Below are 14681 nucleotides of genomic sequence, written 5' to 3' on the forward strand. Positions count from 1 at the left end.
TACCCTAACCATTAAAAATGAATGCCTTACCCTAAACCTAACCATAACTTAATTGTAACCCTGACACTAAAACCACATTTGAGCCTCAAAAAGGCCTTCAAATTTGTGAGGACCGGTGTGTGCGTCCTCACAAGTGCCTGTTGGTTCTCACAGGTATAGTAGAATGCAGATTTCGGTCCTCACAAATATAGCTAGACAGGAACGAACACACACAAAAAACCTACTCTAGCATCAGCACACCCAGCAAACCCACATTTCAGTGTGGAAATTCTCTCTTCTTACAAAGCATCCACACACAAACCAGCTGTGGCCGTGCCTAAAGTCCTCTATACATAATGTTGCCTCTCTCGTTCTGTCTCTCCCTCTCTTTCTCATACACACACACACCCTTTGGGTTCTGTGTAAGTAGTCTTTAAACATTTAAGAGAGGGATCCTGCACCAATCTATCTCTCTCCTCCCTCCACTGCTCACTGCCAAAAGCCAATACCACGCACAATCTCCTTCAGCATATTAAACACTGCCACTGCTGATGCTGTACACAGACGTGAAAGTGTGTGTGTATGTGTATATGTGAAGTTATTCACTCTCCGGCTTCCATTTATCCCAAGCTGTTTACTGTTGCTGTTGTTTGTCTGCAGGCCATTTTGTAATGGACTGTTCCTTGGAATATTTACATGACAATATAGACTTCAAGTCTCCAACTGCCTGGGATTTGGTCTGCTGTCAGTTCATTTGAGGTATCAGTTTACAGGTCTCAAAGCGTGAGAATATTCAGAATTTCAACATTTTTTTGAAAGAAGGGAACTTATGAAGCCTGCTCTGTGTTCATAGTTTGATTAAGAAATTGCTCAAAAAAGCACCAACTCTACTTACTGGAGGCTTGATCTTTTGACAGCACTAATGTCCAAAGTTCATTCTATAAGTCAGCATAGCCAGATGACTTTCTGTGTTGCAGTTTGTAACGTATCGTTTATTGTCTCTCGAATTTACTTTAACAAAAAATGTCCCAGACTGAAGAATTTGCTGTCCTTACTATCATCACACATCTTGTGGACATTTTTAACGATTAGAAGTTGTTTTTGGGACAAAATGCTGTTGAATAGATTTCCAATAATTAAAATAAGTCATGTTTTATTTTGGCCGCAAACTACAAAAAAGATTTTAAAATGACTTTCTGAAAAGGGACAATAAGTGGATTAGATGACACTGATTGGCATTGGTGGGTCAAATGTTGACCGTATTACCTGAGTACTCTTGCAGCTTCGCCATGTTGGGACCACATTTGTCATGATTCCTGTTCAGCTGTGCAGCAGGTTACACTTCTGATTAAAGAGGATGAACACCAGATGTGACTCTTTTGGCGTGCTGGAGGCTTCTAATCAAATTACTTTGCTGTTGATCAATTGATTGCGAAATGCTATTTGCAGCACTTTTAATCAGTGAGCGACAATTTAAATAGAAGTGAATGGGTTGACGTAGGATTGAGCTGATCTTGAGGAAGCACTTTCACATATTACATTACGTCGGGCGCAGCCTGAAAACATTAAACAATCTTCTCCTTGGCACAGCTTCTGTTTACCTGGTACACTGGGATCCATTTCAAACATCCCAAGTGGCCTTCTGGCTTAGGAGAAAGTTCCATTAAATGCTAAAAGGGCCTAGTACAAAAAGTTCAGCTGGCATTAATCCTGCACACTTCCTCATCTACTCACTAAAGTTTTTTTGACCTCACACTCTTTGCTTTTATCTGCACACAGCCGCACTCCTCCACTGTAACTCTAGTACTGCAGATAAGATGCAATGAAATTTTAATGATCCCCTATGGGGAAAGCAAGTCATTGCTTGAGCAAATACAGTACTAACAGGGCAGAGTGTGTAAATAGAGCGAAATAGCATCATGGAAACATATAAAACCAACATCCATCCATCCATTCGCTTCCGCTTATCCTTTTCAGGGTCGCGGGGGGTGCTGGAGCCTATCCCAGCTGTCATAGGGCGAAAGGCGGGGTACACCCTGGACAGGTCGCCAGTCTGTCGCAGGGCTAACACATAGGGACAGACAACCATTCACACTCACATTCACTCGCACATTCACACCTAGTGACAATTTGGATTAATCAATTAACCTATCCCCACAAGCTGCATGTCTTTGGACGGTGGGAGGAAGCCGGAGTACCCAGAGGGAACCCACGCAAACACGGGGAGAACATGCAAACTCCACACATTTCATGGAATATTAAAGTTGAAAAGCAAAGTAGAAAGAATAATGATACTAATAGAGAATAATGAAAACCTTTTATATTTTACTATTAAATACATTTTTTTTTATCCTGCATCATAACTTCAATTCAGTTTTATTTATATAGTGCCATAATAATGGTTACCTCAAGGTGCTAACAATAAATGATACAGAGAGAAAATGTCCAACCAGTTTGTACCCATTATCTATCATTTATGGAAGCTTGTTTCCACAACTGACAACGTTTTGGGACGTTATCTTAAGATTTTTCATCTGAGCATCTCAAAATTTTGACTTAAACTCAAATGTGCAAGAAAAAAACTTAAGTTTGAAAATCAACTATTGAATCAACTTTCAGTAATTAAGAAATCCGTGTTCTAGACTACAAACTTCAGCATGGGAGCCGTGTCTGATAAAATCCTCTCCTTATAGATCTGCATTGGTCTCCCCTGGCTCTCAAAGGGGGAAAATTGCTAAGAATATTTTGAGCTCTCCACAAAGGTTATAATCGCAAAGGTTGTATGCAAACCTCTGTGAAGTTTGTAAAACACGTTTGCATCTACTGCTCAGTTGCGTACAGCTGGAACCACTGCAAATCAAGAGTAATGTGGTACTGGGACACATGTACCTTGTGTGCCAGTACCAAACCATTGCCTTGAACCTTTCCTGATAGCTCTGTAGTCAAGTTAATAAAGAATTTTCCATCTACAGTCTAATCTGTTCCCTCCTGTTGTTTTCATCAGATACTACTTAGTTCTTATGATACAAGCAGGTTTTTACCACTTCCATTTTTAAGCATCTCATGCCCCCCTCCTATATTTCCCAAAGTGATAATATCCCACTTAGCCGAACATTTGAGTAGTTGAATGAATCCGGTGTGAATGCAGGTATTATTGTTTGATAATTGTCAACAGTGGTGCGTTCCCCAAACTGAGCGTCATATTCTATTTTGAGTAAGATGCCAGCAGAGCTGGTTTCTACTAACAATGCTCCACCTGTTTTGTTTTGTTTTTCTGCAGACCCACACCATCTTCTCCCTGCTTGGCCTCGACCACGCCTACGTCACCAGCATTGGACGCCTTATCGGGGTGGTTTCCCTTAAAGAAGTAAGCGTCTCTTCAAGTTTCCCTTTGGGCCGTATGTTCATGCTGTGCAGCTTTAATTGCTTTATTAGCTTGATGACAATAACAATAATAATAATAATAATAATAATAATAATAATAATAATAATACATTTTATTTATAGAAACCTTTAAAGACCTCCAGGGTCACCTTACATTAATATAGCAAAAAAAAAAAACCATATACACAAACAAAGTAAACAAATAAAATGAAACTATAAAACTAATCAGGTAACAAAAGACCAAGTTATAGTGACAGCATGAGTTCTGAACAGATGGGTTTTCAGACCTGATTTAAAAGTAGAAAGAGAATTTGTAGTGTGGAGATCTGGTGGAAGTAGATTCCAAAGTCTTGGCGCAGGACAGCTAAAAGCTCTGAGACCCGTGGCAGTCAGGCGAGCACATGGAACAGACAGAGGTGAGTATGTATGGAGAATAGGGCTGCCACAAACGATTATTTTGATAGTCGACTAGTCACCGATTATTTTTGCGATTAGTCGACTAATCAGATCATGCATCCATTGGACGTAAAACATACAGCTTATTGCACCAGCACGCATCTGCTCTTATACAACTATCATTAGCTTACAGCTTTAAGTGTTTACGGTATGTGCTAACTAAAAATAAAGACAAGATGATCGTTTATTGAATTTTAATGAAATTTCCAGATTGTTTCGGTGAAGTAAACTCCTTGCAGGATGACACCTGGGCTCTTAACCTGAGGGGAAGGTGTGACAACAGAGTTATCAATAGATGAAAAACCCTTGGATTTAATTTCATGGTTTCATCCCTTCTGAACTTAAAATACATTAGAATCCATTTTTTCTGTTCATTTCTTTGACACCCAGCGTCATGTGAAAAGTCATGACTGTCGTCATTTCCACAGATGGTTTGTTCACCGCTTTTAATAACTGTAAAGGCACTGTCAATATCATCAGGAGTGCTGTCACCGTGCTGTACACACACAAATGATGACATTCAGTCATCATTAATGATTCCTCCTCCTGCTGTCTGTTATGTACTGTGACAGACTAAAGGCTGCTTAATATTGCTGTCTCTATCTATTGTCATTCTGTCTGTTCTCTGCCGCCTCTCCTGCTCCCTCTCTTTCCATCTCTCCTGCCTCATAAACAACTGAAAACGCTTCACTCTTTGTGAATTGGCCAGGAAGTGGAGAGAGGATTGTTGCTAAGTGCAGTGCTGCTTGCCTGTCCCTGACATTTAGGATTTTTTGTTCTGTGTACCAGCCTTCCCATTCTGCCTGTCTGTCACACAAACACATGGTTACATCACAGCGTCTCTGCTACAATAACAACTATTTCAGGGACGTCAGTGCGTTTCATAGTTTTATTTCAGATCCAGAACACACGTACAGGACTCTTTTCAATGCTGCCACGTGACCTGTAGCACCCAAATCACATCCATAATTTTGTTAATAACACCAATAATAAATAATAGAGGATGTTAAACACTATGATTCCTATATAACAGGAAACCTGTTTTTTTTTTTTAAACCTACTACTGATAACCTTTTAGGTACTGGTTGAGTTTAATCACAGTTATTCTGTACAGTGTGAAGCATAGAGCAGGATTTAGAATATTAATGAACTTCAGATACACAAGGTCAAAACTTTGGCATATAAATAAATTTAAAAGGATATTGTAATGTACGTTTTCAATTAAATTAATATGTGCAAAATATCTGTCTGTTGTTGCAAACAACAACATGAAATATTAAAAATATAAATGTAAAATATATGTATGTATGTATGTATGTATGTATGTATACGTGTGTGTGTGTGTATGTGTATGTGTATATATATATATATATATATATATATATATATATATATGTGTATATATATATATATATATATATGTGTATATATATGTGTATATATGTGTATATATATGTGTATATATATATATATATACACATATATATATATATATATATATATATATATGTGTATATATATATATGTATGTATATATATATATATATATATATATATATATATATATATATATATATATATATATATATATATATATATATATATATATATGTGTATATATATATATGTGTATGTATATATAGAGCAGCTGGATAGCGTAGTGGTTAAACTACACGCCTTTGGAACAGAGGATCGCAAGTTCGATTCCTGCCTGGGGCGTCTGTATCCAGTAAGGGTCCTAAGGCTAGACCCCCTATGCTAAGCAAGCCTACCGCAGACATGAGCGAGACAGATAAATATGAAGGCATGCCGGCTCGGACGTCGCCCGGATCAACAAGGTCCGCGTCAGGTGTTGAGGAACCAGGGCACCCTGACGAAAAGTGGGCTACTGGAACAAGAAGGCATCGGCGGGCAAGGGACGAAAACAGGGCGTTGTTGGAATGCTACTACGCAAGTAACCCCGGCGGAAGGGGCTACATGAATAGGATGAGGGACCTATGGATTCTTCGATACCCAACATCCACAATGACGGCGAAACAACTAGTAGCTCAGTGTTCCAACATTCGGGGGGGAGATATCATCACCCCCACCCGAGATTGGGTACATAGCCCCAAGTGCGATAGGAGAAGGATCGTTGAGTGCGAGAGGAACTGACCTGAAAAATAGGATCATGGCCAAGCTTGAAACCTGGATCCCCCGTAGCCGGTTACCAAGATTACGTGAAGTACCCTCAGAAGGTCTGCTAGATGATGTTAATGCAGCACTACGGGCAATACCTACAACCACGATTACCGACACTAACAAGCTGATCTACAATACGGCAGCAGTGATCAGTGAGATGCTTGGCTACAAGTTGAACAGCCACAAGGGGCAGTACCCTCCATGGAGAAGGAGGCTAGAGGGCAAGATCAAAGTAGCACGGAGGGAGGTTAGCCAACTAACAGAGTTGCAGAAAGGTGCGACAAATAAGGTGCCTAAGAAATACAGCAAGCTGTCCATACCTGAGGCCTTGGAAACTGCCAAGCAAAGACTCACAGCCTTGGCCAGCCGCTTGAGGAGGTACACCAGAGAGATAGAAGGCAGGAGAATAAACCAGCTGTTCTCCACAGAACCAGCAAAGGTGTACTCTCAGTGGCAAGGGAACAATAAGAGAACAGCACCACCAAGGCTGGAGACGGAGCAATACTGGAAGAGCATATGGGAGAAGGATGCAACCCATAACGGCAATGCTCAGTGGCTAGTGGATCTGAGGGCAGACCACAGCGACCTCCCTGAACAGGGTCCAGTAACCATCACAGTGGCAGATATCCAAGAAAGGGTCTCCAGTATGAAGAGTTGGACAGCACCAGGGCCCGACATGGTTCACGCCTACTGGCTGAAGAAGCTGACTGCACTCCACGAGCGTCTGGCAGCACAAATGAACCAGCTGCTAGTTAACGAGAGACACCCGGAATGGCTAACTGAAGGCCGGACGGTCCTGATCCCCAAGGACCCCAAGAAGGGACCGGTCCCCTCCAACTACCGACCAATAACCTGCCTCAGTACTACATGGAAGCTCCTGTCAGGCATCATATCGGCTAAGATGAACAGGCACATGGGTCAATACATGAGCGGGACACAGAAAGGAATTGGCAAGAACACCAGAGGTGCAAAACACCAGCTACTGGTAGACAGAACAATCAGCCGAGACTGCAAGACCAGACTGACCAACCTGTGCACTGCCTGGATTGATTACAAGAAGGCCTATGACTCAATGCCCCACAGCTGGATACTGGAATGCCTAGAATTGTACAAGATCAATGGGACCCTAAGAGCCTTCATCAGGAACTCAATGGGGATGTGGCGTACAACACTAGAGGCCAACTCCAAGCCCATAGCACAAGTTACCATCAAGTGCGGGATCTACCAAGGAGATGCTCTGTCCCCACTGCTGTTCTGCATAGGCCTGAACCCCCTCAGTGAGATCATTAACAAGACTGGCTACGGATACCGACTACGGAACGGAGCAGTTGTCAGCCACCTCCTGTACATGGATGACATCAAGCTGTATGCCAAGAGTGAACGAGACATCGATTCACTGATCCACACTACCAGGCTATACAGCAATGACATTGGAATGTCGTTCGGACTGGAGAAGTGTAGTCGGATGGTAACAAAGAGAGGGAAGGTAGTCAGAACTGAGGGGTTTGAACTACCAGAAGGCAACATTGCAGACATAGAGGACAGTTACAAGTACCTGGGGATCCCGCAGGCAAATGGGAACCATGAAGAGGCCGCTAGAAAGGCTGCAACCACCAAGTACCTGCAGAGGGTCAGGCAAGTCCTGAGGAGTCAGCTGAATGGTAAGAACAAGATCCGGGCCATCAACACATACGCCCTGCCCGTGATCAGGTACCCTGCTGGGGTAATAGGCTGGCCAAAGGAGGAGATAGAAGCCACTGACATAAAGACAAGAAAGCTCCTGACCATGCATGGAGGGTTTCACCCCAAGTCCAGCACCCTGAGGCTGTACGCTAAGCGGAACGAAGGGGGCCGGGGACTGGTGAGTGTCAGCACCACAGTCCAGGATGAGACAAGGAACATCCAAGAATACATTGGGAAGATGGCCCCAACTGACCGAGTGCTCAGTGAATACCTCAGGCAGCAGAAACCCAAGAAAGAGGAGGGAGACGAGGAACCATCATGGAAGGACAGGCCCCTGCACGGTATGTACCACCGGCAGATAGAGGAGGTGGCTGATATCCAGAAATCCTACCAGTGGCTGGACAAAGCTGGACTGAAAGACAGCACAGAGGCACTAATCATGGCAGCACAAGAACAAGCTCTGAGTACAAGATCCATAGAGGCTGGGGTCTATCACACCAGGCAAGACCCCAGGTGCAGGCTGTGTAAAGATGCCCCAGAGACAATCCAGCACATAACAGCAGGGTGCAAGATGCTAGCAGGCAAGGCATACATGGAACGCCATAACCAAGTGGCCGGCATAGTGTACAGGAACATCTGTGCCGAGTATAACCTAGAAGTCCCGAGGTCAAAATGGGAGATGCCCCCAAGGGTGGTGGAGAATGACCGAGCTAAGATCCTGTGGGACTTCCAGATACAGACGGACAAAATGGTGGTGGCTAACCAACCGGACATAGTGGTGGTAGACAAACAGAAGAAGACGGCCGTAGTGATCGATGTAGCGGTTCCGAATGACAGCAATATCAGGAAGAAGGAACACGAGAAGCTGGAGAAATACCAAGGGCTCAGAGAAGAGCTCGAGAGGATGTGGAGGGTGAAGGTAACGGTGGTCCCCGTGGTAATCGGAGCACTAGGTGCGGTGACTCCCAAGCTAGGCGAGTGGCTCCAGCAGATCCCGGGAATAACATCGGAGATCTCTGTCCAGAAGAGCGCAGTCCTGGGAACAGCTAAGATACTGCGCAGGACCCTCAAGCTCCCAGGCCTCTGGTAGAGGACCCGAGCTTGAAGGATAAACCGCCCGCAGGGGCGTGCTGGGTGTTTATATATATATTTATATGAATATTATAAGTTGTAGAGCCATTTCTTTCTCTGCCTTATCCAACTTTTTGTTAGTGCCATTTTGTTTGACCAGATAAAGACCTCTCAGGTAATACCTAAAATAGTCTCTGACAATCATTGGTTTTATGTAATACAATGTTTTCCTGAAGATTTGTGACTGCAGAAGCATTTTTGTCAATTACTGCTGTGAATGTGGCAAGCATTATAATCAGGAGTGCACATAAGTGGTCCGCAGGTGCGCATGCGCTGTCAAAATAAAAAATGTGCACCAGATAAGAAGTTGCAACGCGCGTTTACGTACATAAGATTTTCTGGAGGAGGACAGACATTTGTTTAGAACTCTTAAAGATGTCGAAGAAGCTCCTTTAAGCAATTACTGTGGTGTTCCTCCACCTCCAAAGAAATGTCAGAAGGAGTCCGAACCACAAAAGAAGTGCGTATTCTCGGAAAAGTGTTTGCAGGAGGTGAGCTGGCTTCAAACAAATGATGAACGCACAGAGATGTGGTGCAGAATGTGCCGTGAAAATCCCACTCTAGCGGACAAAAACAGTGCCTTTCCCTTTATTACACTTTGGAAACGAGATTTCAGTCCAAAATAGGAAACAACCTTTCCATCAGAAGTACTGATATAATCTTGCAGTGTAGAGCAAGACCACTGTGGTCAAAATTTAAAGCTATATTCAGCACATTCTAATGATAACAGTGGGAGGGAGGGGGGACCTAAACACCAAACCCAAAGAGTGTATCTTTAATGTACACTATTCTCCCACAAAGTAATCCTTGAAAGAAATTGATATATTTTTTAAAGGATTTTAAAGGTTTCCAAATCTTTTTTTTTTGTTTTTTGTTTTTAAAAAGAGAGAATTTAAACCCAAGTGATATATTTTGCTTTTATTGAGGATGTTTAATTAGCATAGAAAAGTTAAAATATATTGATATAAAATTATTATTATTAAAAATGTGTTTTTCAGTGTATTACTGTACTGGTACAGTAGAAAGCAACACATTATATAAAGTTCTTGTAATGAGGGTGATGGTGTATGAATTTTGATGTATGATACAATTCCTTAATGCTACAATCATATAAAATTCTGCACGCTTCTTTTGACATATTTCTTACTGTTACAATTTAGAAATTGTTTGTGTACTACTGAGTTGGACATTCCCCTTTTTTTTTGTTTGTTTGTTTTTTGAAAATTGATTTTCCCTCAACTCAGCTGCCAGAGGTTTCTTTCTCCCCACTGTTGCCACTTTTGGTATGGCTCTCTAATGTTTAAGGATCTTTACTTTATGATATACTAAAGTCTCCTTACAGGACTATAGTGATGACCTGCTGATAAATAAAAAAAATTGCTGTTGAATTGAGTATAGTAGTGCTGTCCAGATTGTTGAAACTGGGAGCCTTAAATTGCGCTGTGAAGTTCTGGTCACACACACTTCCTGCTTCCATTCTAACTACCTTATCTTTCTTCAACCAGCTCCGTAAAGCAATTGAGGGCTCAGTGACTGTGAAAGGTGTAAAGGTGCGCCCCCCTCTGGCCAGTTTCCGGGACAGCGGCACAAGCAGCAGCGAGAACGAAACCACCGAGCTCCACAAGCTGTGGGACCGCCACAAGAGCATGTCGCTGCCACGCGAAAGCACCCCCTCCGAGTCCGAAGAGAAGTCCCAGTAAGGGAAAAGGTGATGAGGAGGAGGAGGAAGATGAAGCATTGAGGTTTTTAATCACTCAAAGCTACAAACATGCAAAAATCCTCAGGGCTCAGGATCAACAGGCCAGCTTCCTCTTCATCTCTCGCCTCATCTGCTCCTCTCCCTCCTTCTCCGCTAACTTCCGTTCTTCCCGGACCACCCAGTGCTTTCTCCAGGAGCCTTGCACTGACCCAGAGAGACACTCCACCAGAGGAGTGGAACAAAACCTGTGCCCTGCTCTCCATTTACCCTTGGGAACCCACAGCAGAGCCAGTGTGGATTAGGGTTACCGAGACTGGGTTAAAATGAAAAGGGATTGTTTCTTTTTTTTTTTCTCTCTTTTTTTTTTTTTTTTTTTTTAGCAGACTTTGTTTAGCTTGTGTGTCTTTTGATTTGGGATCAAAGTTTCAACCTGCAGATGTAATCCTTTGAATGAGTCTTCCACTTAAGGTAGAGAAATTCAGCAGTGGTGACAAGGAAGGCTACTGTAATGTGTGCATGTGTCTTTTGAAAGCGTGTGTGAGTGAAATGAGACAATGGGTGTGCGCATGAAGAGGGAGGTAGCAAAACGACTATATCCTACAGGTTTTTTCTTTTTAATTATTACGTCTCAAGAACACATGTTAGACTTTGTTTTCCTCATTTATCTGAATGATCAGGTGGTCTGGGTTTGACTGGAATTGGCCATTTCTTTATAAATTACACTGCAGTTTGTCCAGTAGTGGACTCATAAGGGGAGAGATGCCTTAGCTTTTCTGTGTTTTCTTATTTCCATTGCCCCTCTTTACCTCTTCACTTCGAGTCTTAATGGTCAGGTTGAGAGCAGAGCCTATGCAAGCAGACTTGCCTGTTGGCAGCGACTGAGGCCCTTTTCATAACGTCCTTTCATGCTGTAGCCGCAGCCTTCACACGCACATAGAAACACACACCAACATTTTAACGGCGATGCACTCGGCGAGTCAAGGTTTTCTGCTTATCTAAATATAGCTTTTAATAAGTGTTCTAGAGAGGGTTGGGGCGGATGGAGAGGGCAGGAAGCAAGTGAGGGAGGGAGGAAGAGCATGGAGCAAATGGATGGCTGAAAGAATGAAGCCGTCATTACCTAACCAGCTGCTCTGTGCTCTCTCATCAATCTGCCTTTGAGTGCCATGTAAGTTTGTATCAGAGACATAACCCCAACAGATAAATGGCGGGGTGGTTCACAGGGTGAGGCGCACAGTGCAAGAGTGCCCAATGATGACGTGCGGGCATGTGGGAACCATGACCAACATTAGTAGTAACATTATTTATTAGAAAGCATTAAAGAAAATCTATAAGTGACCAGCAGAGAGCATTCACAGATTTAGTTTAATCATTCATTCCAGTTAATTTACCAGTCCCATCACCAACTTCATCACCACTGGAGAAACTTCCGAGTACTCGTCAGCTTACCTGATTCAAATTTGGCTGATCTCAACTTCAAGGTTATCTTCTCGGGCACCACTGGACCATGTTCAATTCATATAGATTACCATGCCCAAGAAGATGGTTCATTGACTTGAGACCTGCCGAACTTTAAAACGAGTTAGTTTGATCACACCTCGTGTTAAACCAGAAACCTGATGCGTCAATGTTTTAACTGCAGTGGGGTTTCTGTCATGACAGATAACGATAAAGTACTTTGAGTTTAATAATTCATGTCTGCCATAATGCTCCAGGCTCGGCTGCTCATCAACAGTAAAACACTGATGATCTGGTTTGCCTAGCGTCTAACCATCTTTTCCCTATATTTGTTACTTATTTTTGACTACTGACAAACACATCTTTTAAAGACATGCTCCTTTTTTTTTTTTTTTACTGACACTACTTCCTGCAGAATTGGCCCTGAATGCCTTAAAAATGCACTCACACACATATCCCTCCAAGTTCACTTCTGTGTGCGATGTGTTGCATGGATTTTAGTTTATCGGGTCGTGTCTTGTCTTGCTGCACCCAACCCCCCCATGAATTGAAAACGCACACAGTGACATAGCAGCATGCCTTTGCATGAGAGAGAGTGCATGTGGGGGGGAGTTTTCTATGAACATAACGTACCAAAAAAACCCAAAAAAAGTCAAAAGCTTGACAGGAATGAATATGGATGGAGTGAATGAGGTTTGCCATCATGTGCCTGTGATTTTTGTTCTCTTCGATGGCATCTTCCACTCATCCAGCGAGCTTTATTCAGCCCCTGATTTTAACCCAGGATGGGGGGGGGGGGTTTTGGGTTAGCACATTTTTACTTAAAGATTAATATATTTAATTTCATTCCTGTAATATAAAATCATTATTGAATGTCTTAACCAGTCATGACTTGTTGGAAGGAAATTTGGGGCTTGTTTTATATTTGTCGCATTATGTTGATTTTTAAAGTTAAAGTTTCTTTTTGTTTTTTTTCCTTTTTTCTAATGCAAATTTTAACGTGATGTTGGATATATTTGTATTATTATAGACTTTTTTGTCCTTTTTTTGTAAAATGCAAATAACACTAACTGGGGGACTCCCGATGGCGAGAAAAATGGAAGAAATGTAATCACGAAGCCATGAGACGTTAATGTGGAAGCATGCGGTCCACTGTTGACATGTTCATTTCACAAGTGCCTCCTCTTCTTTAACAGCGGGAATAAGCAATCGATACTTGGGGGGGGGGTGTGCGGGTGTGTGCGTGTACACAACCAGAGAACCTGCTCTGTACACACAAACAGACACGCAAATACAGTATGGGAGTGGGGTGGGTGAGGTTTCAGAGCATGCGAGTGCACTTATCTCCATGGAACCTTCCCCAACACCCCCATTACAGCTCACCCGGGTGGGGGGGGACAAGTGACCGACATCCACTGATTTGGTTCTTTTCATTTGTTTGTACTTTTCATCGATTTTCATTATTCCAGCTCCTGCCGCAGCCTTCCTTGTTTCCGCCGACATTTTCACTGCGTTTCATCTCATTTTGCTAGCAGGCGGACCCAGGCCCAGCTACATGCATATTTATTAGCCAGTGCTAATCAGAGTACAAGTAGTACTTTTCTTTTTTCTCCCCTCCTCATTTTGTGTTTTGTTTTTTTTATGGTTGATCTATTTGTGGTTAATCAATTTGTGCAATAACAGTGGTTCATCTCACTTTGTAACCCAGTTTGAATCAATGGCGTGAATGCGGTATAACCTTATTTTTGTAAAGAAACCTGAAAAGTGTAAAAACATGTATGTGTAGGCAGAGAAGCTACTCTCACACGGGAGCTACTGTGTGATGAAGCGACGATGGAATTAGGGGGTTGTAACAATCCTGAAACCGACACAAAAATCCAGAATCTTCCATGTTCATGTACCATGATGCCACTGTGGAGCGGTTAACTTTTTAACATGCACTGAGTCACCGGGGACTTATCTATGTTTGAGTTTGGTTTCGTTTTAGCCACATGCTAAAAAAAAGTAAAAGTTAAAAAGTTCCATTTCAAATGAGGCATTGAGGAATTGCCACTACAGTGTTTTCTAAAAAAAACGTTTGCATTTGGGTGTTTCAAACAGGCAATAAGCTTTAAAAGAGGTGGATGTTAACCTAACCCTACATGATTCACCAGTGACCTGTGGATGTTGATGCCTGGTTAAAGGTGACTGCTGTAACATTAGGCATGAGAATAATGGACTTTTTGCTTTGGAGACAAAATAATGGTTTAAAGCAAAGGTTTCCCAGAAGCTGCCATGAAAGCTCACTAGAATCTGTGTTGAAATATTAAACTGTTCACACCTTTAGGTCTTAAAAGGAAAATGGGTTTTACACCTTATTTGGTTTTTGGGAAACCTTTACCTTAAACATTAGCTGCCACTGACATACAAGCGCCTACCCCAGATTTTCCCTGATAAAACAGGCTCCTGGGAAAGTTTTATTATAAGCCCCTCTGTCCTCTCCTTCAGTCTGAGAGGCTTTGATAAGACCCCAATCCCCCATCAGCTGATGAGGGTAATCTTTTATCCACTCCTAAGGGACTGTAAATACTGGAGGCCTCCACTACGGCAAACCCCCGAGGGCCAAACCAGACCGAGCTGAACAAGATCCAGAGCTATTTTTCGCACCGAAAAAAAAGAAACATTGTTTTTGTATATCAGTGATGAATAAATGAGATTTTAACAAACATGG

General features: G+C 42.4%; 1 protein-coding gene across 3 annotated transcripts in view; it reads left to right on the forward strand.

The window, feature by feature from the left end:
* Positions 1-14681, forward strand: part of LOC146693359 (chloride channel protein 2-like) — a 183386-nt gene extending 168705 nt beyond the window's left edge. For all 3 annotated transcript variants that reach the window (XM_085479176.1, XM_085479177.1, XM_085479178.1), the window contains 2 exons: positions 3260-3346; positions 10320-14681. In XM_085479176.1, coding sequence (XP_085335302.1) covers positions 3260-3346; positions 10320-10514 — 282 coding nt within the window. In that variant the 3' untranslated portion in view covers positions 10515-14681. The remainder of the gene's footprint in view (positions 1-3259; positions 3347-10319) is intronic.

Source organism: Copadichromis virginalis, linkage group LG14 (assembly GCF_057382275.1).
Source record: "Copadichromis virginalis isolate Kocher_CV1m ecotype Utaka linkage group LG14, C_Virginalis_male_GT1.1, whole genome shotgun sequence".
Classification (NCBI taxonomy): domain Eukaryota; kingdom Metazoa; phylum Chordata; class Actinopteri; order Cichliformes; family Cichlidae; genus Copadichromis; species Copadichromis virginalis.